Genomic DNA, 27,378 nt, shown 5'->3' with positions numbered 1-27,378 from the left:
AATGACACAACCATGACTGTGTAGGTGATCAAATTAAAAAATTAGGTTGACAGTTTCGTCAAGTGCTGCATGGCAAAAAGGAAGGCCAACTAACAGTGCTAAACCTCAGCATGACATCCTTCAAGCAGAAAACCAACGCTCCCTTTTCTCCCCTATCACCATGACCGGATCTGCTGGAAGAAGCCAAGAGCCATCACAGTAGGCAAGTGAGCAAGGGGTTAGGGCCCAGGGTCTCTGTGTCCAACCCCCGTTAGACAGGAGGGGAAAAGGAGGGGAAAGGATACTGACCTTCCTACCAAACAAGGGTGGCACAACACACAGGAGAAAGGGCAGCAGCATCAGCATGTGCTGTCTGCCCTGGGGCAACTGTTAACCAGCAGCCTTGGGGCACAGCACCAAAGTGACCTTGATGCAGACAGGACCACCTCTAGCCACCACATGCACACAAAGACATGCATTTCATGAGCCCCCTGCCAGAAAGTGTCTGAAGCCCCCAACAGGAGGATGATTTTTCACTGCACAGTGCCATGGCAGCCCTTTGGAAGACCAGCATTACCAAACTAAGCACATCCTGGGAGACAGCCCAAGGCTCACAGTGATTCATGGTGCAGACACAGCCATGCACACAGCAGCCTGTGGGATTCTCTGGGGAGAAGCAGACAAGGAGAGGCAACATGCAACTTGCACAACATCCTACCCAAATCCTGAAGGGAAGGAACAGTATCTCACTGCCTATCAAGTCCCCGTATGTTTGTCTCCAGCAGTCTCTGTATAAAAGGAGTAGACAGCCCTTCTGATATCAAGCACTCTGCCTAACACACACATAGATAAGGGACTCTGGGTTTCCATATGCTACCAAAGTTTAGCCAAGCTGACTTGGAAAAGAGGCTTTGCAGCCCACTGAATACCAGTTCAACACCACAGCATCTCTCAATAGCCAGTTCCTTCCTGAGCCACAGGCAACACTCTGCAAAGGCTATGGGCAAATAGCTGTAATTCTAGTAGCCTGCAAGTCCTGCAAGTAACTTAGCAAGCAACAAAGGCACCTACTAAGCCTTAAGTCAGTACAGCTGTTGCAAGTGACAGGGCCACAGAACCTCATGATTGTCTAGCATATCAGCTAGCCATTGGTAACTTGTGTATCTTTCCAAACATTCTAAAACAAGACATAGACAAATTTCCATATGAATTTCAACAGTTTTAAACAGAGGAAACAATTTAAACAGAGAAAATTTAAATAAAATTTAATGACTTGATAGGAGCTCTCTTTCTAATGTAAAAAAAATCCTTTAAACCTCAATTCATTTTTTGCTTCTGGCTCTTAATGATTTCTTTATTGCTTAGACATGATAAAGCAGCAGGGTCAATCATTCTTCTACATTTTCATACCTTCAAGAACCTAACATTTATTTCCATACAAAATAATTTAAAATAGAAGTATTCAGTCATCTTGCCAAAAAAAAAAAAAAAAAAAAAAAAAAGAAGCTTTTGGGTTTTTAGTCAGCAAGAGAGCTAGGATTCCACTTTAACTGCTTAGTTTATATCTGGCCCTCACTGTGCAGGAATTCAGAAATAAAAAATGTATCGAAAAGGAGGCAGCATAATCAAATATTTGAGATTTGATCAACTCCCTTCTCAACAGACGACAGCATTCAAGATTATATGGCTTGTTCACAGCTCTCCAACACTCAAACACACCCATACATACATACATACACACACACACACACACACTCTCTGCATAGAACCGTATTTCAGTAATAGTGGCATTGTTTCAATGCCCCTCGTCTCAGCCTGCATTCTTTTGTGCTCCCACCCAAAAGTGAGTAAGGAAACTTTGACTGTGTTAGTCTAGAAAGAACCACAGAGGCAATAAGCAAGACCCGCTGGCAGGACCCATTTCCCTCTTGCTCTGTAAAGCTCAAATCAACTCAGCTTTTTTTTGGTCCCATATATTTTAGGGAAAGCCTCTCAAAACCACCTGTGAGACTGTTTGTTTTGTCCTGTTACATCTAAGTGAAGGCCTCTTCTCCCTTTAGTTTAGTTTCCAGGGAAAGTCCTTATCCTTGGCCCTTGGGATCTGGTAGGTGGCAGCGCTTCTCCTACAGTTTGATCTCAGGGGTGCTGTGTAATCCAATCCCCCCCCAACCAGATTAATTTAGCCATTGCTACACTTCAGGAGGCCAACCTACAAACTGCTTACAGATTGCCTGCTGCTGCACAATGTGAGTTTTTAAATTCATGTGATGGAGAGCAAGCTGAGAGCATGAACTGAAGCTTTGCTCTCCTTCAGTTTACACAGATCAGTGCTTCTTTGTGGCTGCAGTTCTGCAGATCCTCAGCATATGTGCATAGCCACGGCAAAGCTCAGCACTGTCTTACGTGTTTGCAAGAGGCTGTTAAATAATTTGTCTCCTCTGTCAGTCAAAAAATCTTATCAAAGTGACTCCATGAGAAGACTGTGAAGGTTAAGGCAGTGAGGTAGGCATGCTGGTGTAGGAGTTTTACACCAGCATGGAAACTAGAGCCCAAATTCCAGTTTTCTTAGGCAAGGATCTAAACAGTAGACTGAAGTGGGGAGCATGTTAACTTCTCAGTGCTTTCTCACTCCCTTTGTATTGCCTGATGACCATCTTAGTCTCCCTGCTGTCCTCTCTGTTCTGTACTGGGCTTGGTGGACTCCTGGTTCCCCCTTCAGTGTGCAGGGGATGTCAATACCTCGTGGTGGATCCCCCTCAGTGGCAAGGCATCTAAGAGGCAGACTCAAATATTTAGCCAGGCAATGCTCTGGCTATTTGGTGACCCAGTGTCTTCAGACAGCCTTGTACCAAGCAATTCTGTGACTCATACACTGCCCTCTGGGTTAGCAAAACTCTACCAAACACCCTATCCACCCATCTTCCCAAACTGGGCTGAGCAAACTGTTTGTTGGAATAGCAGCATTACGGGTCTGAAGTCCAAAATTCAGATTTAAATCACTTCAAATTTATTTGAAGCCTAAATAATAAGTATAATATCAAAATTATTTTTCTGCATTCAGATTTAGAAAGCAGAGAAGGAAGAAAATATTAAACCCACCTACTACTGCTTCCAGCTTTCTACAGCTGCTACAACCTGGACCTCAAAGAGGAGCTGGCAAAATGCAGCAACTGACCTGTGTTCACTGAATTTAAAGGCCAAAGACTGATTACTGAAAACTACCTCCATGTTTCCAGACTAAATTTCCATTCCTATAATTCCTGGAGGTATGAATAAAGGAGTAAATAGGGAGTGAATAAAGATATGTGCTGGCTGATACTATCTCCCTCCCTGTTAGGCTTATTAGCTTGATTAAATGCTATGTTGAGCCACTACACTAATTCCAGCTTCAAAATAAATTAAAATCTGCTAGCCACATGATCTTCATGGCCACTGAGGCTAGTGGGCTTTGATGCAGAAGTGAAAATCTCATTAATGCATCAGGTGTGGTCACCATTTTAAATACACTACAAATGTTCTGTCTATGCTCTAGGCCACTGCTGGGTCAAAAACTACAGTGTTAAGCAACTTACACATACTTGTTTTCTGGACTGCCTTTTTTTTATTGGAGTCTGTGCCACGAGGTTCTGCTGAAAACAATTTGTTTTAAGCCAAGTGAAGCAACTCTGTAGGTATGCTCTGACCTTCTGTCACACTTTTCAAAGACAAAAAGAAGTCTTCCATTAGCCAGCACATGAGAGAAAGGGAGTACAGCTCTGAGTACTCTCTGGTACCCCAGATCTGCTAGCCTTTCACTGATGGTCTTCTTCAAGCAAGGAAAGTCTCTGCTTCAAGACCTGGTTAAAGCAAAGTAGTACCCATCATATTTTAGGTAGCCTGCCCACAAGAGACTGTAACCACAAACATAACATTCTTCTTTGCTTTCTCCACAGAAATTAGCTTGTGGTTCAGTTAAGGAGACTGACCTGCATGGCTCATCTTCCCAAAAAGGCCAGATTAGGACAGCTGATCCCCTTCCAGCTCTGACACTGGCTGAAGCCAGCGAACAGGAGCTTCTCTTCTCTAACAGGAAGAACATATACTTATAATCAAGCATCAAGACTGTGGATATTAGCTGGATTAAATGGTTTAGTGGGCTAAAACAGAAGGGCCTATCAAATTAGGACATCCCTACTTTGTAGAATTTAATATATTAACATCCTTCTGGGCACAGTATTGGGAGGTTTGGTACAAATATTTCCTTTCTCTGACGTCAGATGCAAGCCTGTACAATTCTTCCTCTGATAGGTCAAGTGATTAGGTTTTAACAAAAGGAACTAGGCACTCAGGAGTTTTAGCACCAGGCTCACACCTCTGTCCTTCTCCCTGCTCAACTAAGGGACTTTTCTCATTCCTCACTTCTGTTAACAACAGGTACTTAGAGCAATTAGACATTATCGCCTCTCTGGTCTTTATTACTTCCTAGCTTAGCATCAGCTACTTAGTATGCAATAAAAAAAGCTGAATTAATAGGATGGGTGCTGCTTCCCTTCTTTATTCTGTATGAAAACACTGGGTCATGGAGCTACATGGGCAGGCTGTGATCTGTAATGCTTTAGACCATAATTGCCATTTGCCACAGTATTTTATAAGGGGGAAAAACCACAGGTAGCAAATGAACAGACATACAGCGATCATAGAGAAGGTGATGTAGGGCATACAGGTAGACTATAGAGTCATAAAGGCTGCAGGGATTTCAGGTTCAGCAGAATAGCTTTGCAGCTGTGCCTGTGCTGGGAATTAGCTGCCACACAGACCTGCCAGTTGCACAACCAGGCCTAGGGACGCAGGTATGAAGTATTGCTCGTGTGAAAATAAAACCCAAGGACTACTGAGCAGCTCTTGCATGCCTGGGAATAATTGTTATGAACCTTTAATCTAGGGATTGCAACAAAGTTCTGTGTTCCCTATGTTTGGTGTTCAAAAAGAGGCTTTCCCGTATTTGCCCAGCCAAGTAAAACCTCATCTTTTTCCTTCTCTCTCTACCTTAACTCTCCATTAACCCTTAGCTTTATTACAGGACCTCAGAGAATGATATATTTTCTTCCTATCCCTGATCCCCAGTATTTCTAAGCCTCAGTTTGTCATTCCCAAGAGGGAAGGGACAAGAGCTTTGAGCTCTTAAATCCTGCTGTCAGCTCTTGCCTGATAGAGGTAAGTAGGGAAACTGATAGAAAGCTGAAGAAAAGGAGCCTGTCCCTTGTCAGCATTCACCTGTAATGGACTCAAAAGGTGGGGTTAAATACCATAACTAGACCCGAGAACAGAAATGAATGGGGTACTTACACAGTTTCATCATTCTTGAACTCCAACTCCCCGTAAGTGTCTTCAAAGTCTTCGCCACCTCCTTTCGCTGTCCCTTCTACTGTCCTAAATGGCACTATGACTGTACCCCGCGCACCTGATGTCCTTAGGACTTTGACTTCCATCACACCAATGCTCTCACTGACGTGTATAATGTCACACTCAAATGTGAAGATGCCAGCATGGTCATCATCCAGGATAGTCACTGTGGCCACACAAGGAGAAGCCAACATGGCCTTTGGGTATGGGGAGTTACTGAGCTCTGGAGGTTCCTCACTCTCCACCACACGGAGATTACTGAGCCGCACAAAGAAATGCTCATCTTCCTCAAAGATGTCATCATCAATAATTCCCACAGAGAACTCCTTCTGGGTCTCCCCAGATTTCAAGACAACAGTCCCCTCTGTGAACTCATAGTCAGCACCAGCATTGGCAGAGCCATCCTCTGTTTTATAGTCCACATAGATGGTCTTGGACATGTCTCCTCCTTTCCGCACCACTGTCAGGAGGACAGCACCACAGTTCTCAAGACACTGGTAGGAGCATGGGTCAAAATAAATTTTGGAGATGAATTCCTCGGGTTCTTCTGGCTGTACCTCATGCAAGCTAGTGGTTCTCTTGGCTTGCTCAGCTGCATGTTTTTTCAGAATATTGCCAGCTCCTGTCATCATTCTGGTTGCTTGAATGCGATAAAAGGCTCTGCTCTTCTGCTGATGAGACAAGGCGTAGTAGTTGGCCATCTCCACCAGCTGGTCCAAGTCCTTTTCTGGGTGCTTTTGCTTCAGGTCCTTTAGGATCCGGATCATCTCTTTGCGAGATTCATCTACCTCCTTCCCCTCCACAGTCACTAAGTTCCCATCTAGAAAGTGAGAGTTCATCATCTTGCCATCCATCTCAATTCCCTTAGGGTGATCACCTTCTGATTCTATGATAATGCCCCTGTGCTTATCAGTACGGTACTTTTTGTGCATATACTTGTAGAAAAGCAGACGTCTATCTGCTATCCAAGCCAGAACGACACAAAGTGGAAAGAAAAACAGCGTGAGCAGGCCTTCCCAAACCTGAACCACACCTGGAGAGAAGACAGCAAGGATCATGTACAACCAGATGTAAGCAAAGATGCTCCATGCAGCTGTGACAAAGAAAACCCTCAGGTGTTTTATCTTCCTCGTTTCCCCATCAGGGATCACATAGACACAGATGGCAATGATGATAAACATATTGAAAGCAGCGCTGCCAACAATTGTAGATGGCCCCAGGTCTCCAGCTATGAATCCATGCCCACACACTTCTATCAGAGACAAGAGGATCTCAGGAGCAGAGGAGCCCAGAGCCATGAGGGTCAAGTTGGAAACAGTTTCATTCCAAATCCGAATCGTGGTTGTTGTGGTCTCTCCATTGGGTTTCTTAATTGTTATTTCTTTCTCCTGTGATGTAATGACTTCTATAGATGCCATGAAACGATCTGCAATGATGGAGACTCCAAGGAACATGTAGATCAGCGCTACAAAGTATACGATAACACGGGCAATTTTGTCCCCAAGGGATGGGTTTTCTGGGTACCATATTGGCAGGATAACACCCTCCTTGCAGTCAAAAGATCCTGAACACGAGCTGTTTTGTACTGTACTGGTTGAGTCTCCCGTCAGGCCAGCATCCACCTGCAAACCATGCAAAAACAGCACAAAAGTAACCAGCCCAAAATGGAGGAAGGCTGAGGTGACAGGCTGCAAGCTTAACCACGCCATACACAAGATGCAGCTTCCACTGTGTAGATCCAAAAAGGCCAAGAACCTGAAACAAACAAAACAGAGAGGGGGGAGGGAAGCATGAGAGAGAAGGAAGATGCAACATTTACCCAAACGCACTTCAGTATCTCACCACTGAAGAGTACTGGTAGAGATGTATGGGCTGTCTCTCTCCCACTTTGAAGAAGGTATTTAGCAGGGACTCTAACAAACTGCAGCATTTACATGCCCTGCAGATCAACTGCTAGAAAAGTAATTCAAAGGAAAAGTGTGTGTGTGTATATATATATATATATAAGCTCATTCCTGACCTACATCATGTGCAACAGGAGAACTTAACGCTCAGCTACCACTCACCTAGTGATGCCATGGTGATCCCCAGCGCACAGCATTTCAACTCAGCACAAGCTGTCAAACCTAAGGACCCCCCTGACTCAGAACCCAGGGATACAACAAGTCAAGCAGTCTCTAGCAACACAAAAAGTACTACTTAAGACCAGTAACCAATCTCCAAATGAAGTCCATTTGTAGGATGTGATTCAGTCATAAATCATGGAGTACCTTTGTGACAAAATCATCCCCACAAACAGCCCCTCCTAACAGGCTGCAGAGTCTGCAGAAGAGTCTTATGGCTCCCCCAAGCTCTGATGCACAGGTGGTCCATGTTAGAAGCTAAAGGTATCAACTCAGAAATAGGGCAGAAGACTCATGCTCAGCAAAGTGCCAAAGGCCATTTATCACTAGCCTCTCCTTTGCCATCTGGACAGTCACATTTTACATCAATAATCATGCTTTTAAATGGTCACAGAAACCTACAAAAATGCCACATTTAGGAAAAGTTGTGCTCATGAAACTCAGAAGACAGAGCAAAATGCATATACCCACTAACATTCCCTCTGCATCCCTAAGAAATTGATGTATTTTCAAATATCTTCTAAATGAAAGTAATCTCTAACCTAAAATACCATACAAAAACAATGGAGCTGATCGATGTAGCACATAGATTTGGCATATCACTGCCCAACAATACCTTCTACTACTTACAGACTACATTGCTGTAGGGCTTGCACCATTTAAAATTGGATTCTGAACCCTTCACATTATCATGGATCATGCTATTCTCCTTCCTTCATAACGGGCCTCTGGAAGAATTTGATCTCAAGCTTAACTGACAAATCACATTTGTGAGTCCAGACACAGGCAAGTACCTCACAGGAAACATCAACCTTAACAGTGGCATTATCTACAGCACTTGGAAGGTTCAAAAGCCTTAACTCCCACTAACTTTCATTGAGGTTTGTATTGCCAAATGAGCAGGTCTGGGATTCATTTCCCTTACTGTAACTATCAAATCTTGAGCAGCAAGTCAAACCAAGTCTCTCGGGCTCCCTTTGTAGTCAGAGGAGAGACTCATTTCCAGGGAGCGATCCTTCCCATCCCACCCTGTGCTGACCCAAAAGATGTATTTAGGATCTACATCTCCAGAAGGGATTATGTCCCTTCACATCTCTCTCTGTTGTCTCATGAGGGTGCCCAGTCAGGCAGTTTATAGCAAGATGCCTGAACTTCAGATGACAGCAGTTCAAAGAGATTAACTAGCTCCTGAACACTTGAGGAGATCCACCCTCCTCTCTGAACTGTAAATATTCCAGACAACATTATTGTGTTATCAGCAGTAATAAATGCATCTCAAATGCCTATTTTATCATCATATTGTGTTGCTTGCCTATTTCCAAAAGCAGGTGCAATCTTCCCAATATCAACAAAAAACATTTTCAACTTTCAGATAAAAATCTATAAAGACAGCAAAACAGGAGGGAAAGCGTGAACACAGACTGCAAATGAACAAAACTGCTCCTGACAAAGCACAGCAGAGGGAAGAGAATTGATTATGCAGTATCAGGATCACAAATCCATATCTGACACCCTTGAAATTAAAAAACAATACAGTTCTTCATGCTGTGTGGACTAATTCAGAAAAGTGTAATTCTCCCATGTTCGCCTACATACCCTCCCACTCCAATGCCTACTTACCTATCCTCTGGTATCCCACAGCCCTGGTGCCTGATTGAGCTCCCAGGGATGAGAAGGACATCAGCCCCAGTGAGGACTGCTAGACAGCCCCAGCCCCAGCCTTGAAATCTCACTAAAACACCCCACTGCCTGCATAGCTCAGGGTCACAGCGAGGACTGAACTGCCCAGGAAATACAACTCAGATTCAGTTTGATGCTCCATTTTCTCCTCCTTCCCTCTCTGCACAGTACTTGCCTAGATTTTGGGCTGCAGGGTGTTAGGAAACTCCTGAGAAAGGGCCAGTGAACATGTGCGGGCCAGTGACTGTGAGCAAGCCCAAGATCTCTGGGCTGCCAGGTGGATGTGTGCACACAACAGCAAAGATGACGCATTCCAGGTGCCTCTGACGCAAGGTGCACACAGAGACCAGCTGCACAAGCACAGCAGCTCCAAAAACACCCCAGGCACATCAGATCATCCTTTTCCATACTGCAGCTGCTGGCAGGTATCCACCAACCTCTTGACACTTTCAGCTCCCAGCTCCTACTTAACTGTACCACATCCAGTAGGTGCTGTGTCTTCCAAGATCAGCCATGTAGAAATGGCTGACAGAAAGACAGGAGTACTTTCAAAAACATATACGTGACTCAACCACCTAAATTTGGTTTCAAACATTATTTAGGAGTCTAAGTATCACTTAAATTCAGAGCCTTGTCTAGGAATAGTGCAATGAGTAAATGCCCTCTGAAATAAATCACTCCTACCATCAACCTCCTTCTCTGTGGGACAAACAACTTCTGTAATTAACACTGTCTACCTTCTGTAATGCCATGATGGTTTCTATTGCTAGGCACTCCTCGACACACTCCAGGACCTTGCCAGTTCTGCTTAAATTTTTAATTTGATTTTAAGCAGAGGGTAATTTTACCATTATTTATCAAACTAATAGTATGTTATCTCAAAGACAATCTCTGCCAGGGCAGCCTCTGTTTATGTGTTAGGATCTCCAAACTCAGGCTATGTGTTGCAGACTAAAATCTCAGAATTTGGGAACATTTTTCTTCACTGATTTTCATTTGCTTTGACATCGAGTAGAGGTCACAATCATTTTTCTAAAATGAAACGATAATGACCTGATCCTGCAATTCTTTGCCACAGATAAAACTTCCCAGTGGGATCAACAGGAACTTTGCTCACAGCCATGCTGTCTAATAAGATCTTAATATATGTTCATTAACAGGAAAAACAGCAACCTAACCAAACTGAAAAATACAGTGAAGCATTCTTATGGTCACCCCCCTATTGAGAACTGCTGCAAAAATGCTCTATAACAGAATAAAAGCATTAAATTTTAAAACTGGTCTTAAGAAAACATTGAGGTAATGCTTTGACATTCAGGTGACAGAGGACAGAAGAGTTAAAAATCACTCTCTAGCTTCAGGTCAACAAGGTTGCTTACACAAGGTGCAAGTTCTCCCTAAAGCATAGCTACTAAACTCAGTCCAAAAACCAGAGGAGGGAATTCCTGGCCTGCCTGGAGTGCAGCAGACACTCCCCACTCCTCCTCTAAGCAGTGGCATTGATCTCAGCAGGGCTGACTATAACAGGAGCCAACCTTTAGCATGAGACTTGCTCTGAGCACCAGGCCTCCAGGTGGCCTTGCAGCACAATCCTGAGACACTCCTAGGCACTCAGGAGTCGTCATGGTGTCACCCCTCTGACACCAGTGCAACAAAACACATCCACGTCTGGCACAGAGAGGTGTCATTCCAGCACTGTCACTGCCCTGGCCCTACAAGATGCAAACAGCAGGAGGCTGCAGCAACAGTAGAAAGTTAGTTGGTACTGGGTGATCACAAGGATCATAATTTCCACCATCTCTTTGCTATCAGACATAATTTTCTCCCACAAGTCTCTGCTTCCAAATTGAATACATGCAAATGAGGGCACTGGTAGTGAAGGGACCAGAAAGTGCCCCCTGTATGGTAGGGTAAGTTCAAAGCAATCAATCAATGCAAAAGAGAGACAAAGTGCTGTGAGCATCACTGCACCAGGATGAGCAAGCATTCAACAGCAAGGCTCTGGGAAAACACATAATAGTTATTTTAGTGGAAGGAACTCCTTCTACAAGAGTTGACAATGGCCACATCATCTCTAAATGCATAAATAGAACCCAAAAATAAAATGATGAGTCTTGAAATCCTTCTGAAGACAGTCTAGAGGGTAGTATGGACCACACTTATCACAATTAAGGTCTCTTCCAACCCAAACCACTTTATGGTTCTATGAGATAAATTCTATGATATTTTATAATAGCTGAGTTTCAGAAGACTGATGGCTTGTCTCCTGTGGATTTGTATTTGGCATAAAGCTGGCAAGGGTATACTGATACCTTATAATTTAGCTTTTTGTACACAACTTCTTTCATGAATCTAAAGGTAATGATATTTTCAAAAGAATCATATACAAGAAATAAAATCAAGAGGCAACATAACACAGTGATGGCTGATATGTAACCTCTACATACCAAGTTCCTATATCACTGCTCATTAAACATAAAACCAAAGGCAACCCCCTAAGTCCCTATTAATTTCTTATTTAGGCAAAATGCCCCTTAAACCATCAAAAAAGCCTTTGGATTTGACCTGGAAATAAGATTAAGTCTTCTGGCACCTCCCGCTCCTTCTCCTCTTCCTCCCACCTCCCAGACAAGTGAGACATGGGAGTACATCTGTGACTAGCCAGAAAAGGCAGCTGATTAGATCTCAGCATGGGGTGAGCCCCACTCAGGCGTGGGTGCTGCACTGGAGCCAGGCAGAGATGGCTCAAGGTGCACTTAGCAAGCATTTGTCCCAGCACAGAGCAGATACAGCACTGCTATCAGTATCATCTCACAGCCCCGCTCCAAAGCTGAGTGAGACAGAAATAAGGCGCAGCTTAATAACATGACTTCACATTCCTCAGTTCCAAAGCACATAAAAGCTTTTTGATTGAAGATACAGGGGTTTTCACAACCATGAACTAAAATTGAAATTATAGCCTTTTTGCCAAAGAACACAAATGACTGACTTTTTGCAGAGGAGGTATTGTACCTACTGCACGGTCCTCCCTCCTCCAGCATAAAAGCATGGCAAAATATTTAATACAAAACAAAGCCTATTTTTCAATTTTCTCCATTGAAATGCTATTGAGCCCCTTGCTCATCACTACAAGAATAGTATCCAGAATGCAAGTTAAGATTTACCTGCAAGCCAAAGGCCACAACAGTGTAATCAGATTCATTTTGTCTGACAAGTACAAATTTCCAACACAGACCAGGCCTTAAACTGTCAGACTAATGGCACATGCCTGCCTATCTGAAATGAGCACAACCAAGGAGCCCAAACTGACTTTACACAGATTATGACACAGCAAAGAGGTAGTTTACCTCTGTACTATTGTACCAGCTAGGTTTTATGAGGGAAACAGCACAATAACTCATGTCTAGACCTTGACAGATCCCCACAGTTTGGCTCCATGGAAAAGTTATTGCAGAGAGCTGTAGGTGCTTGTTGCTTTGCACTTCACAGTAAACATGCCAAAGCCCAGAATTAGCTGCCTATGGATTAATCCCCTTGGTATGTGTCAAAAGCAGCCTTTCTTTTTGCTCAAGATGGTGCAAAAAAAAAAAAGCTACCATAAAAAAAGCTACCAGCTCTCTTAGCAAGTCTTTAATATTTACAAGCTGGTGTCCCTTCTAATTTGAGCAATACCCACCATTCTAGCATGGTAAATGGGTGTAAATTGACATAACAACTGAAGTCTACTAATTCCTTATAGAAATGCTGCAGTGATGAGATCCAGTTCATTTGGTGATCCCAGGGGCTGGTCCAAGCAGAGCACAAGTCTGTGTACAGCTAGGAGCAACCTCCAAACACTCAACTTGCCCTAGGGAACTAGTCCACACTGTTTTTTCTGTAGTTTAGTATCCATGATGCTCCTGGAAAAGCAGGGGCATAAACAGCTAACCCATAAAGATGCCTGTACTTAATTGTCCCTTTCCAATACCCCACTGACTGCACTTGACTGGCCAGGCATTTTATTTCCTTGCTCACACCTGACCTAAAGAACATCTGTATAGGACAGCCAGATATATGGGTAGCGGAGCTGCAACACAGCACTGTACACAGACATGCACAGGAGCTGGCAGACACTGCAGGAAGCCTCCAGTGGGCAGCCACAGCCACACTTTAAAAGCCATCCTTATTGATGGTGTGTGGTAGTGCAGCCTCCTTTGAGGCCACGATGGGTTCGCTCTTCTGCTCCCCATACACATCCATGTCTGAGATTCCTCAGCCTGGTAAAGAGCAAGAGTTGCTCTTTTTTCCCCCAGAACCATAGCCTCTTTTACATTCAAACCCCAAAACCTAGTATTTAGGCTGACATACAGATTAGTAGTGGGCATGCTCCTGCTGAAAAGGCAGCATTATCTGCTCAGATATAGATGAGGGCTTTTTCTTTTCATGAATATTACACAAATCTCACTGTTGTTTTTCCAGGACTTTCAAGCAGGCAATTCACACAGGAGGTGGCAGGGATCTCTGGAGGCCATCTACTTCAACCCCCTGGCTCAAATAGGGCCACCTAGAGCCAATTGCCCAGGACCACATACAGCTGGCTTTTGAATACATTCAAAACATACTCAAAAATACATTTGAGGATATTCAAACACAACCTCTCTGGTCAGCCTGTGCTCGTGCTCAGTCACCCACATAGTAAGAGACTAAGAAGCACAGCTATGGGGTCCAGGTCTGCTTGTGGCCACCACATCCTGCTGTTACTGCACAGGGACCCAGAGCAAACTCATCCTGTGTACAAAATGCACCTGGAGCTCACTGCAGTGCCTTAGTGACAATCACATGTGCATTTGGCAAAAAGTCAGTGTTGTGGCCTTTCAGAAGACACTGGGAAGCCTCCATTGCACATTTAGAGGCTGACCTTCAAGGATCAGTCTTTTCAACATTTCTAAACACAGTTAAAGCCTTTAGGTGCTTGTATCCCCTTACAGGTGAACTCCCCGTTCTTCCCAGTGACTGAATGGCCCCAAAATGAGAGGGAAGGTTCAGCCACATTCTCCAGACTCTTATGCTCATGATGTGAAAGGCCCAGTGAAGATGCTGAAAATCTTCCCTTTTAAGGTTTAGGAGGCTGAGGGAAATAAAGAAGTGGAGTTACTTGGTCACCCACTTGGTGGTCCCCCTGCCTCTTCCATGGACTGCAGCTTAAGGAGACAAAACATGGAGCACCTGACAACACATGGGGTTGCACCAGACACTGGTTCCTCTGCTGCAGCCTTCGAGGCACTGGTTTCCATCACACTGTCTTGCTAGTTTATAAAGAGTAGTGAAGACCATTTGGGGAACAGTAGGGGAAGGGGAAAATCATTTCAGCAGTGTGAGGAAAACTTCTTGTCAGTGAAAGACATTTTATGTACTGCCCGTGGCAGCACACAGGGTGTGTTATTTACTGCTCCTGCTTCATAGACATATTATACTGCTGGTTCAGGTGCCACCATCAAAGTGCAACTTATCACCTAGTGACTCACAGCATCCTACAGATGACAACAGCAATTCTGACATTTCTTTAGCATTCTGGTGACAGATCTGCAACTGTTACAATTAAAGACTCTAGGATTTGTTGTCAACAAGCACAAGTGCATTTGTGCCTCAAAGCCCATAGCTATTTGCACAGAGAGGCAGGCTAAATGGTACATAAGGAGAGAAGAGGTGTTGTAGTCACATTTCATCTTTAGATCCAGACTTTGTCAAGAAAAACACAAGTTTTCTGACAGAAAACCTATTTGAGACAAACAAAAATCACATGATGTGCTGGATTTGGTGCAACAAGTAGGGAGGTAGGGAGCCCTTAGCTCCCATCCTCTGGAAGAGCCTGTTTATTTCTTAACTTATTCTTAGAGGAAAAATAAAAACAAAATTTATTACTTTTTTGGTCTATATGCAGCAAAAAAAAAGTTTTTGCCAAAAATGCCACATCACACAGAAGAGAAATTATAAGCCCTCCACAAGTCTGTTCAGAAGGGCCTGTTCCTGGCTCAGCAAGAAAGAAAACATTAAAAAGGTGAATGGAGGCAGAAGCAGCAAATGGTGAAGTGGGAGACTGGGCAGAAAACCGGGAGGGGAGAGGAGAAGAAGGTTACACTTCAGAAAGCATCTTTACTACTGCAGCAAAAACAAGTGGTTGTTGTCATATTAGAAAAGCCCTCAGCCTAATTAGCACAGATTTCATTTATTTCACAGTTAGCTAGACCAGAGACAGAAGAGTTGCCCGGTCCATGCCTCAGGGACTTCCGCTGCCTTGCTCCCCTTGTGACCATTATTTCCTAGTACTTTGTCCAGCTGAGTTTTAAATTATCCAAGTGATGGCATCTCCACAACTTCCCATAGAGACTCCGCCATGATGTAATTTATCTTGGAGGCTTTAGCCATCTTCCTTATATTTAGGATGAAATTAAGAAAATTTATGCTGCTAGTTCTCATTATCATGTCCTTGGAGCACTCTCAACCATTCTCCTCCCTGTCTGAGATTTACATGCTACAGATACTTGTAAATAGCTCTTCTCCTCCACAGCTTTTCTTTGGCCAAAGCACACAAATTTATTTTAATCTTTATAAATTAGCCCAGGCTGCCCTATAATCATTTATCTTCATCTCCTCTTGATTCTCCATCTTCAAGGCAGTCAGAAGCAGACAGGTATCTTGGAGAGCCATAGTTCAGTGCCTGCTCCCACCAAAAACGACAGCAGATCTGCCCTCTTTGGAGCAGGAAAGACACGCCTGGGCAGTGAACACTTGCCTCTCAGCTCTGCTGTACAGCAGGTTTTCACGAGATACTGGACTCGCTATGAAGGTTAAATCAAGACTGATGCACAGAGACCCACTGTGTTGCTCACTTTTTAAAACCTCTCCACCTGTTTGCTGTGCACCCCCAGCACGGTGGGGCTGGCACAAGGAGCACAGTGCTGACTGCCATGTGCAGAATGAAAGCAGAGATTTCCAGAGTTTCAACCAGAAAGTCAAGGTCTCCAGCTGAGATGTGGGAAATACACTGTAACACGCCCACTGCTTCTGCAGATCTGAGCACAGCAGGAGGCATGAAAAATGCACTGAGCTATGGGTTATCCTCAAAATACCTCCCACTTCACTTGGGAGGTGCCAAAACCTGTAAATTCACCCAGTTTGAATACAGTTATCAAATAAGATTTCACACAGCACCTTCACCCTTTTACTGCCATATATCCCCATGTCTCTCTTATTGACAAATTAGATATCTTAATCTGTTGTTTTTTCAGCTACTAATTCTGCAACTGCTTTAAAAAAATAAGCCCTCGCATCCACGATGATTAATTCATTCTTCATAAGTCCGGGCTGTTTATTGCTCTTTGTTCACTAGCTGTTTACAGATTCTCTTTTAATACTAGCTCTGTTATTTGCTAGGGACTCAAGTCATATTTACCATATGGTAATTGCAGAGATGACATGGACAACAAACAGTGGAAGCTGAGCCACTACGGCAATTACAGTAAGTGGCAGCAGTCTCCAAGCTATCTGCTGCCCCACTTCCATTTCTTCTCTCCCCACCCTCTGATGGCTTTCCCTATGGGCTGTATAAAGCCATATGCCACTCTGATCTCTACAGCAAAGACAGGCAGAAATTTGTTCTTCACTACAGAATTACCAGACAGGTTGATTCACCTTTTTCCTTTCAGTTTGTGTTCCAACTGCAGGTCTGCCCTCGCTGGCTGGCTGCCCCGCTCTGTCCTGCCAAGGGCAGGTAATCTGAAATATTGTCTGGAGCTAGACACCCTCAATCCTTCTTTCTCACTATTACAGCCTCACTACCTTCCTCCTCTGCCTCCTCCATGGTCTGAATGTGCCTTAGATATTCCCCCAAAGGAGTTGCAAAGGACCACATTTCAAAGGGTGGTTAGAAGCTTAACAGAGCAGCTTTTAACCCACTTGGACACCTGGAACCCACTGAAATCACAGATTTTCCACTGGACACCTAAGCATGATTTAAAATTCCTGCAGAAAATCAAACAGATGACTATGAGAGACTACTGCAGTTTTCTCCAAAGAAAGACATGAGGTTATTTCTTGATTCTTACCAAGAGCATCAGGCAGATTCCATACCCAGATGTCATAGGGCTAAGCCAGGTAAATACATGACTCGATCCATTAAGAAGATTCAAAAAAATCAAGATTACCTATATTGCCAGCTTGGGGGCAGTGCATACAACAAAGCACTTTGTTTGTAAAGGATGAGACTTCTCCCCTGTGGTTTCCAACATGTCTGCAATGATACTCTCCCATTCCCAGCAGTCAGCAAGTCCTAACTTAGATACCAGTGCAGAACATTTGAAAACTGGATGCAGGATATCATGTATCAGAAGAACTTTCTAGCAACATATATAATAATCATACTACTGTTTATCTCCAAAGTGAAGAAATAGCATTTTCCTGGTATTCAGAGCACTTACTTTCACCAGCTTCCTCCCCTTGACCCTCCCCTCTAAAAAGCCTGTTTTTACACAAAGTCATCTTAAAAACCAGAACTATCCAGCCTAGTCAATTTGCATACCATCAGAGGGGGGCTGGCAAGAGAGAAGAGAGACAGAGTACTTAGGACCAGATTTTCTCTGGCGTAAATCAGCATAGGTCCAGTGAGCCCAAGTCAGCAGAGCCAGCTTACTCTATTGAAGGAGATGCCTTAGGAACTTTGGCAACATTTCATACAACAGAAACCGTCAAAAGGAAAACTTAATCTATTTCTTCTTCACAACCCACATCACACACAGCAGCTGGGGCGCATCTTCCTACTTCCCCCATACAACTATATTCCTGTCTATCCTGCCCTGATTCCTCCTTCCTCCCAATACTCCATGCTGGCCCCAAATCTGCCACAACTAGTCCTGCCAACAGGAGCAGCAGCTGAGTCATGAGAGATGACCACTTCAGCTAAATGCACTGAAACCAGACGAGAGAAGGAGAATATTCTCCTTCTCTCCACAATCCCAGACTGCAGCACACAAGGCTTAGAGTCTCTCCCCTCCACCATGTGCCCACTGTCACCTTGGATCAGCACGTGAAGTGCCTCATCCTGAAGGTAAAATGACAGGAGTCACTAGCTTAATGCATGTGCTTGGATAACATACTCATCCCATGCAGCACTCACTGTACAATCTATTTAAGCCACCAGGGCAAAAAGAGAGGACAGCTTCTATCCTGCCACTGAGGGGCACAGCTTCCATTATGGATCCTAGTAGTCCCATATCTCCATCAGTTTTACTCAGGAGTTTGAGTACCCTTCAGCGACAGCAAAAAATATTTTTTCATCCTTTTCTGTGAAGAGAAAAATCAAACTAAGATGCATTTAACTTGCTTTCAAGTCCAAATCTCTCCTAAGACCCTACTACAGCAAAAAAACTGCAGGGTCCCGCTCTTGCTGCAAGTTTCAGTGAAGGACTGACTTGAGTAACAGCTGAGGCAGGAATAAACATCCAGTTTTCACACCCTTCTCAAGATTCACTCCCTACCCCTCCTGCCTCAGCCCAGAAAGCCTCTCGTGCCCAGCCATATGTCTGTGGTGGTGCTCTGAACCCAGCTCATCCTGATGTTGCTGATGACAGGAACTCCTGTCATCTGTCACAAGTCACAGGCAAATGCTTTGCCAAAACAGAAGCAACAGTCCTCCAACACCAGCAAGCGAGGAACAATGGATAGGAAGAATGTTATCCCAGGCAGAGCCACCATTAGTGTTGCATTCAGGTCAGAGACATGAACAGGTAAAAGAACAAGCACAAAACATCTTTGACAAAATGATGGTCACTTTTCAAGACAAAGCCTTGAAACAAATCCATTTTGCAGTGGGAGTTCAGTGAGCAGACAAATGAATAAAATGGGTTCTCAATGAATTTGAGGCCTGTATCAAAACAAATCTTCACTCTACAGACATAGAAACATTTCTGGATCTTCCCCCTGACGCCTCCTCCCACAGCACCCTTGTGGTCTTTTCCGAACCCGCTTACCAAGACCACTCTTCATCTGGGTTGACTGCACCAAGCCCACCATACCTAGTAGCTGTTGGCTCCCATACAGATACTTGCAAATTATTACCAGACCATCTCTTCATATTATCTTTTCAACAGTAATTACATGAGGTTTCTGGAATACTGCACAACCCAACATAGCTCCCACGTCCCCTCCCTCAGCCTTCGGTGGGAAATTAACTTTGGTCCGAAGGATAGAGGTGGTCAACCAAGGCAAAAGAAGCTTAAACCTGGGAAGCTAGAAGGCATGGAGTTTTTGAGGGAAGTCAGGAGTTGGGGCATTTACTGAGAACCATGAAGAAATCTATATATTTAAGAAGGAAAAGCAGAGGCAGGAAAAGGCCACAGCTGGGGGAAGGAGGGGTGTTTGTGACTCACTAGGATGCACAAACAGCAAAGAGATGGATCTAGACAGGCAGCAGGCAAGCTAGCAGATTTTTGGGAGTGACATAGGTGCACCAAGTGCAGCAGAGCATCTTCTCACCTTCAGTCTCCTGGTGTGATTCCCCAGAGGAAAGGCAGCTCCATCATGCTCTGAAGGTTAAGCTGTGCCTTCTGCCTGGCACAAGAGCACATTGCAGCCAATGGGTAAAACTGCCTACCTACTTAAAAGCAAACCCCAACACTGCCAGGAGGGACAGGCTTTATTTTTAGCTGGGACACCAGCAGGGTCACTGCTGGTGCTGCATTTCCTCATGGAAGCCAGGGTTTCATGAAGTGTGCTGTGTGTGCAGGGTCACTGCGGGGGAAACATCTGTCAGGTCAGCTTTGGGAAGATGGATTATTTAAGTTAAGAGAAGAGGAAACATTTACTAGAAGAAGTGAACCTGAAACTACTCTGGAAGGTTAAAACGAAAGGAAAAAATTCGGCTTAAAAAGTCAGTGTGGGTGGTAATTTGTGTGAGGCCATTGTCTAGTCCACCCATCTCCAAAATTCTCAAATGGGAGAATATCCAATCATGGCTAACTCCAGCAGCATTCCCCCTGCTTGCCTCCTATGACACAAGCTTTGAAAGGCTCATTCTTGTCTAGGCACTGCCAGAGCAAAAGCAGCAGCATTAAGCATGATAAGTCATTATCCCTCATCAGAATCCTTCACAAAGGAAAAGTACACAGACACCCACCTTCCCTCACACTTTGAAGACAGCAACACTGAGAGCTCCACCTCACTCTGGTCCCTGGGTCCTCACACAGAGCCCTGTTAGCACCGAGGCCAGCAGCCTCCCCAGGACTCTCACACTAGCCAAGAGAGAGTCCACACTCAGCACCCCGGTGAGTGCACGGCAGCAGTGCAAACTGAGCCCGCTGCGGTCCCTTGGGACAAAGAGTCAGGTCCTCCCTTGCTAGTGGGTTTCGTGGGTGCAAACCTAATAGAACAGTTGGCACTGCTCCCACTTGCACTGCCAGGGAATGCAGTCTGCAGGCTTCAACATGGAGAGATGGCTGTTGATGAAGTGCTGAGTGCTAGTGTGAAGCTTTCAAGGGACTCGAAAGAATGGAGAGCAGAGGGGAAGTTCCCATTTTATTCTCTTTTTGAAAAACCTGAGTCCATTTGGCATGTTGCATCTGAGAAATAGCTTGGCCTAGACTCTGATTTATTTTTTTTTTTTAATCAGGATAAACCCCTGTGCATGTTCTTGGGATGATTTTATGTTAAAAATTGTTTTCTATTTTTTTTCCTGCTTTTTGTGCCTCTTAATAGTTTTAAAAGTGCTTCGCAGACCCCATCACTCAGATTCTTTGCAGCTAATTTGCATTCAATACTATCTGTTTCATCAAGCACAGACTTCAAGGCTGAACCAACTCCAAGCCTTAACTGCTGCAGGCAATTCAGGCAGAAGCTTCACAGGTGGAAGCAGGGATTCTTAAGCCAACCTGAACATGTTCCACCTCTGGTCATTTGTTACCACTCTGCTCTAGCTCTCCCCTTTTTATTGGCATAACTGTTTGCATGGCTAGGGCATGAATAAGGACCAGGAATCTGTCTGGCAGAAAAGCAAGCAGAACCCACCACCTGGGCACACGTGCCACTGTGCCAGCATCCTGCAGGGGTGGGAGAGGAGCAGAAACAAGCAGCCAGGGTGGGAAAGTTGTAGAAAACAAGGCCCAGATGAGAAGCATGGCAAGTGCATCAGCTGTATGGGCAGAGGCAGGTTTGCCTCTTGCAGCAGTGAATCCTGTAACGCCTCCCAGACCATTGAACAGCCTTGTCCTGCAACACGAGGGCAGAGACATATCTCTGTCTCCATTTTTCCCAACCAACATGTGTGTTCAAGTCACTGCCTAATCCCAGCCAAAACCAGAGAAGAGGATAAAGGTGCTTATTAAGGTGAACTTGAAGCTCAGCATCAAGATACTGCTCCCCAACAAGGAAGGCCTCCCTCAAGTTGGTATACCAAGGCATCCACGACTTAATCACCCAAGACAAATTTTCCTGACAGTAAACAGTATGGAGAGCAAAAGAACAGGTTCTTCAGACCTGAAGCAGTATTCCAAGTACCCTCACCTGTGCATGGCAGAGGCAGTGCTGCCTTCACTAATTTGTGTGCGGGGAGCTGTGGCCCTGGGGCAGTGGTGGATTTCACAGCCTGCCTGGACTCTGACAGACTCTCTCCTAGCACTACTCACATCGAGGTGAGCTAGGACACATCCAGAGTGAGGTGCAGACATGCTCTAACCCTCCCTGCTTCTGCCCCTACTCTGGGGATGAAAACCAGCTTTCACCAGCATGCAGCATATGAATGCACTGGCAGGGCACCTTCTGTTGTCAGCACTGTAGTCCCACGTTCACTCCTGGACACGTCACCTTCAACACAACCTCAGCAGTCAGATCTAAGTGCCCTCTCACAGGTACATCCCCGCATCACTACACTTCTTTTGATTAAAACTCTATTCTGCGATGCTGCTGTTTGCTTTGAGACAGCCTCCAAGTACCAGCCTAGGAGAGGAGAGATGAAAGCAATGGCAATGCAGTCTCATCTGTCTGTAGTTCCTAAAATTCTTTGGCACCTCACTGGTTGCAAAACATGCCCAGCAGCATAGGATATTTAGTATTTCTGATTGCTCTTGACCTGGCTGTCTTTGCCACTGTCCTGAGTTAGGAGGCTTAGGTAAAAAGACAGCAGAGTACAGGAAGGCAGCAACCAGAGCAAGCTCAGTTTTGTAGCCTTGAAATAATCTGCTACTGAATAGAAACAGAAGCTTCTCCCTAAATCTGAGTGCTCTGGAAGAGCTCCCTGTTTTATTATGATGGAAAATCCTCATTGGAGTGTTTCATTAGAAAACAAGCTGTCATAAAAGAAATGTTAAGAGCCCTAAGCTCCCTTCTCTCCCATGTCAACTGTCAGAGACATCAATGACAGCTCAGCTGTGTGATCAAAGGCTCCAGCAAGCAGATTTAAAGACAGAATTACCAGAAAATTGAGAGTTGAAGGAGCATGGGGGCATGATAATCACCTATTTATAAATGTGTCTTATGGGGCTAGCTAATTACTTTATGATGCTGTACTGCAGGAACAATGGCACCTGGGTCTCACTGTGACATTACCAAGATGGGGTGGTGGTGCTACCTTCAGAATGGCATGACATATCCCTGCCACGTCATGCCTGCAAAACCCTGTGACAGAAGGGCCTCGTGGGGAGGTTGGGAGGCCATCATGGTGAACTTCATGCACTCACATCCATGATGGCCCTCAACCACAGCTTGCAGCTTAAAGCATTAAGGCAGAGGGGAGGAAGAGAAGCCAGCTACACTCTATACTGCGTTAGACCTCAAGCAGCCCAGAAGTCCACTGAAGCTGCAGGAGACTTGAGGTGGTTCCTGGATCCCATTCTGCCGGCAAGCAGGGACATGACCAGGAGCCTCCTCTTCAGCCCCAAACCCCACATCACTGAAATCAGCAGATTCAGGACCACAAGCTCAGCAATACAGGTGTTTTAAAGGTTCCCCAAGAACAGCTTATCATCTCATGTATTTCTCAACGCATGAAACTCTTCAGGACAAAGACTGTAATTTACTAAACATCTGTATGGCACTTGGAAACATGGGCCCCCAACCAGGCTGATGCCTTTAGGAGTTACCATTATCTAAACAGTGAATCAACAATAGCATTAATCTATGCCACAATACCTCAACACAGTGGGTGATGGTAGATGGAGCATCGCAACTATCAATTTCCTGGCTTCAGAGACTTTTTTTTCCCTATTAAGAAGATGTTTTTGTCATTGTAATTTAATTTCCTTCACTTTTTTTTTTTTAAATATAGAATTAGAAATTACTGCCTGGTTTATAAAAAAAAAAATTGGCCAGCAATCAAAGCCATCTTTTTAACTGTGAAGCACATGAAAGGCATCTGAAACATGACAGCAACAAAGAACAAGGAACTATTTGTCAATGCCACTTGGCCATTGGGGAAGCTTAGGGGAGGAGACTGATGCTGTTTGTTTAAAACAAGCAAACAAAACCCTGACAGACAGACCATTTATCTGTATAGTGCTTCACTTGAAAATATTGGCGAAGGGAATACATCTTCACTTGGCTTCTAATAAAAGTGCTGACACACGCTGTTGTGGCCTTGCCCTGCCTTGGGGACAGAGGATGCCTCCCACAGGAAAGACCCTTTAAAAATAAGGGATCTGCCACAACACAGCAGCAGGTCAGCCTAAGCCCTTAGCAATCTCTCTACCTGTCCAACCTGCAATATCATAGCATCTGCCAAGCTTGGACCAGCCTCCTCTGACTTCAAACCCACCAGTTTCAGAGAAAAGCAGAGGAAGCAGGAAGGGTGGATTCATCCGTGGGTATCTCTTTCCTTCCTCCAAGCCAGCCAAGCTGAGGAGCAGTGCCTTCAGCATCCTAGGATTGCCATGAAGAACAACTGCCCATGACTCCCAACAACACAGTGTGCTCCAGTCTGACTGGATCAGACAGGGCAGCTCCTGCTCTACACTGGCCCAGCAAGAACCTATGGAGCACAGAACGATGCATGATCCAGGCTGTGCTTGGTACTGCTCCACATGTGATGTCCTGTTCTGGGTGCTGAAGACTGCTTCCCACACTGCCTAGGGCAACAGAAAGGACTATTCTCTCCTGATGATGGCATCTGCCATCCCAAGCGCCATGCTGTCACGTGGCAGCTTTGCAAAGCAAGAGCAGGATCTCTGCAAAAACAAGTGCAGTGGAGAGGGGTGTTAGGATGGCTACGTATCTGCCTTCTCTCTCACACCCTGTCACCCACTAGTTATTGTAACCATATCGTTACCAAATCCCCACCCAGGAAGAAAAATACCATTCATTATACAAGTGAAACCCAGGACCTGAGATGTGCCTAGCAGCACACTGGAGGTACGCAAAAAACATAGCAAGCTTACTTGCATTTCCACTGCCCTCACTTTAGGATCTCAGCAGTGGGATAACTAGAGTCTGTCCTACCTTGGGCATTTAAGCAATTCTTAAACTACCTCCTTATTAGAGCAGGACTCATATTTGGCTTTAAGGAAAAGAAACCAGACTGCTGTACTGCACGTTTTGTGTAAGGCTCTCTATACCCATCAGTCGTCTCCTTCCCCACACTGGTTGATACTACACCCTTCTATTTACAATACGGGGTAGCCAATTCGCCTCATGTTGCACACTCATGGCAGAACTGAGGGCTCCTGGGCTGCTCCCACTCCTCCCCAGCCAGCCCTCGGCGGCAGCTGGACATGCTCTTTTCCAACATCACTACTTCTATTCAGGAAGCAAGTCTCGTTCCAGTTGAAAACAGAAGCACAAACATGAGCACCAAATGTGACTTTCTCAGCTAAACCATGATCAGGGTAAACAAAAGCTTCCAACAGCAGTGGATGGAGCAGGATTAGGGACTCCCTAGAAATGCTGGTGCCGCAGGGGAGCGATGCCTCTCCCTGCTGCACCGAACCTACAGAGCACCTTCAAGGCCTCTGTGTCCCCTCCCTGTGTATTGCATCCCCTAAAGCCAGCTCTGCTGTCCTGGGCCTCCCACCAGGGGCCATGAGATGTGTGCTCTAAAATGGAAAGGTGCTACCGGCTGTTACCTAAGTCTTCCAACCCTGTCATCTCCATAAATAAAATAAATTAAAAAACAAACAAACAAACCAAAAAAAAAAAAAAAACAGCTCCAAAAAATCACTCTTTTGCTTTAAAAAGAGATGTGTGGAATTAAAGGAACATACATATAAGCATGAAGAGGGAGAATATGTGTGTAAGGCACCTCTTTTCACTCTGACTGTCCCTCGAGCATTTCCCCCTAAATCTGAAATAGATTTTTAGGGTAAAATTCCCAGAACAAGCCAAGGACCAACCCAAAAAAGTCAGGAACCCAACCATTAAACTACAGCTCCATTGGAGGGGGCAGAGGGGGAAATGACCATGCTTGTGAACAGTCACGTTTTAGAATAATAGTTAAGAAAACCCCAAAACCAACTGCAATGGTTTCGTCTCTCACCCAGGATGATCAATACTTAGACACAGGTGAAAAAACATAAAGCTCTGAAGCAAGAGAGGGAGACAGGTAGAGTGTAAAACCAGCCCACATTTAGGTCAGCTCTCATGCGTGTGCATGTGTGTGTGCGGAGTTCCTGTCCCCCTGCCATGGGGGCTGCGGGCCTGCCGGCGGCCCTTGCCCTATTTAGGGCAGCGCCTGGCGCAGCAGCGATATTTGACACCCGGGGTAAACAAGCCGGCCCCGGCGGACGGAGCGCGACAGCTGCCCAGGACGGCGGCCCCGAAGCCCCCGCCCCACGGCCGGGGATGGCCCGGCCCGGCCTCTCCCGGCGGAAGAAAAAAATAAATTAAAAATAAAAAGGAAATTTAAAAGGGGGGAGTGGTGGGGGAGGGGGGGGGAAATTATAAAAAAGGAAATTTATAGCACTGCATGAGAGCCGCTTCCCCCGCCTGGCAGCCCCGGGCAGAACCACCCCCCCGGGCTCCCCGGCATCCCTGCGGGCCGCGCCGCGCCGCCGAACCGGGGCACCCCCGCCCGGCGGCGGGAGGGATCCCGGGGCGGCCGCGCGCGGTGCCGCGGGACCGGGCAGCTCCTGCCGCGCACGCCCCGCCGGAGCCCGCCCGCTCCGCCAGGCCCCGGCCCCGCAGCGCCCGGCCCGGCCCGGTGCTCCCTTCCCGGCGCGCATCCACCCCGCAGCGCCCGCTCCGCGCCGTAGGCAAAGCCCTCCCTCCCTCCGCAGCGCACACACACGCATCCCCCCTCACACACACATACACGCACACACACACACACACACAAACGGGCACGGAGCCGCCACGGCGCCGGGAAGATAGCGGGAATGAAGCGAGCTCCCAGCGCCTGGGCAACGCTAATTCCCCCCGCTATCCCGGGAAATGAGCCTGCAAAGAGCTCTCGTCCCCCCACCCCTCAACACCCCCCGCTCACGGCCATTCGCGTGCAAGGCATGGAGCCCCGACTGGCAGCAGGACACCTGCCCGCCAGCCTCGCGTCTCCCACGGAGCGATGGTGGCACCCCCTTACTTACCCTTTCTGGCGGCTTTCCTGACTTTTTTTTGGAGGGTCGGGCTGGGGGATGGGGAGGGGGGGCTCCACTGACTCCCCAACACAAATCCTTCCGGTTCCTAAAGGGAGCTCATCGCATCTCCCGGTGATTCACCGACGGTGTGTGCGGGTACGGGGGGGGTCGCCTTTGCATGTCAGTCCGAGTTGCTTCGTTCGCTACAAAACCTGTGTTCCCTTTTGCAGCTGTCAGGGAGAGCGGGGAGGTGCATCTGGAAAAGGGGGTGGGGGTGGAGGTAAAATGTTGATAAATCCACCAGCCTTGATCTTCAGCTCCGTGCGGTGGAGTTTGGGGAGGGAAGGGAGATTTGGCGAAGAGGGAGGAGGGCGAGGAGGACGGAGATGAATGGGAGGAGGGGGAAAGAGAAAATGGATTGTACCCCAGATTGCCACTGAATCTGCTGGGCTTTCCCCGCTCCCGCGCTCACACCATCGGGGCTCGGTGCAGGTTTCCCAGCATTACGGTGCACGGCAAAGCGCTGAGCCTGATTTCTGGGAGCCAGCGAGGTTTGCACAACTGCAGCAAGAAGCCAAATCAAAAAGCCAATCTGCGAGCCTCCAAACTCCACGTCACCTATCAGCTGGGAGCGAGCGCTGCAACAGAATTACAAGCCATGCATATTTATTCCTCTGAATCCAGGGGGG

At 45.9% G+C, this 27,378-nt stretch overlaps 1 protein-coding gene across 7 annotated transcripts in view; it reads right to left on the bottom strand.

Annotated features, from left to right (window-relative positions):
- Window positions 1-27,242, bottom strand: part of SLC8A3 (solute carrier family 8 member A3) — a 113,307-nt gene extending 86,065 nt beyond the window's left edge. For 5 of the 7 annotated variants that reach the window (XM_036383832.2, XM_054515163.1, XM_036383836.2 and 2 more), the window contains exons 1-2: window positions 26,699-27,242; window positions 5,305-7,116 (exon numbers count right to left, since the gene is read on the bottom strand). In XM_036383832.2, the coding sequence (XP_036239725.1) occupies window positions 5,305-7,070 (1,766 nt within the window). In that variant the 5' untranslated portion in view covers window positions 7,071-7,116; window positions 26,699-27,242. The remainder of the gene's footprint in view (window positions 1-5,304; window positions 7,117-26,698) is intronic. The other 2 variants (XM_036383833.2, XM_036383838.2) reach the window with 2 other exon arrangements.
- Between the last annotated feature and the right edge of the window lie 136 nt (window positions 27,243-27,378).

The sequence above is a fragment of the Molothrus ater genome, chromosome 6 (genome assembly GCF_012460135.2).
Source record: "Molothrus ater isolate BHLD 08-10-18 breed brown headed cowbird chromosome 6, BPBGC_Mater_1.1, whole genome shotgun sequence".
Taxonomy (NCBI): domain Eukaryota; kingdom Metazoa; phylum Chordata; class Aves; order Passeriformes; family Icteridae; genus Molothrus; species Molothrus ater.
Note: the sequence above shows the minus strand (reverse complement) of the source record. Positions and strands in the feature narration are given on the sequence as shown.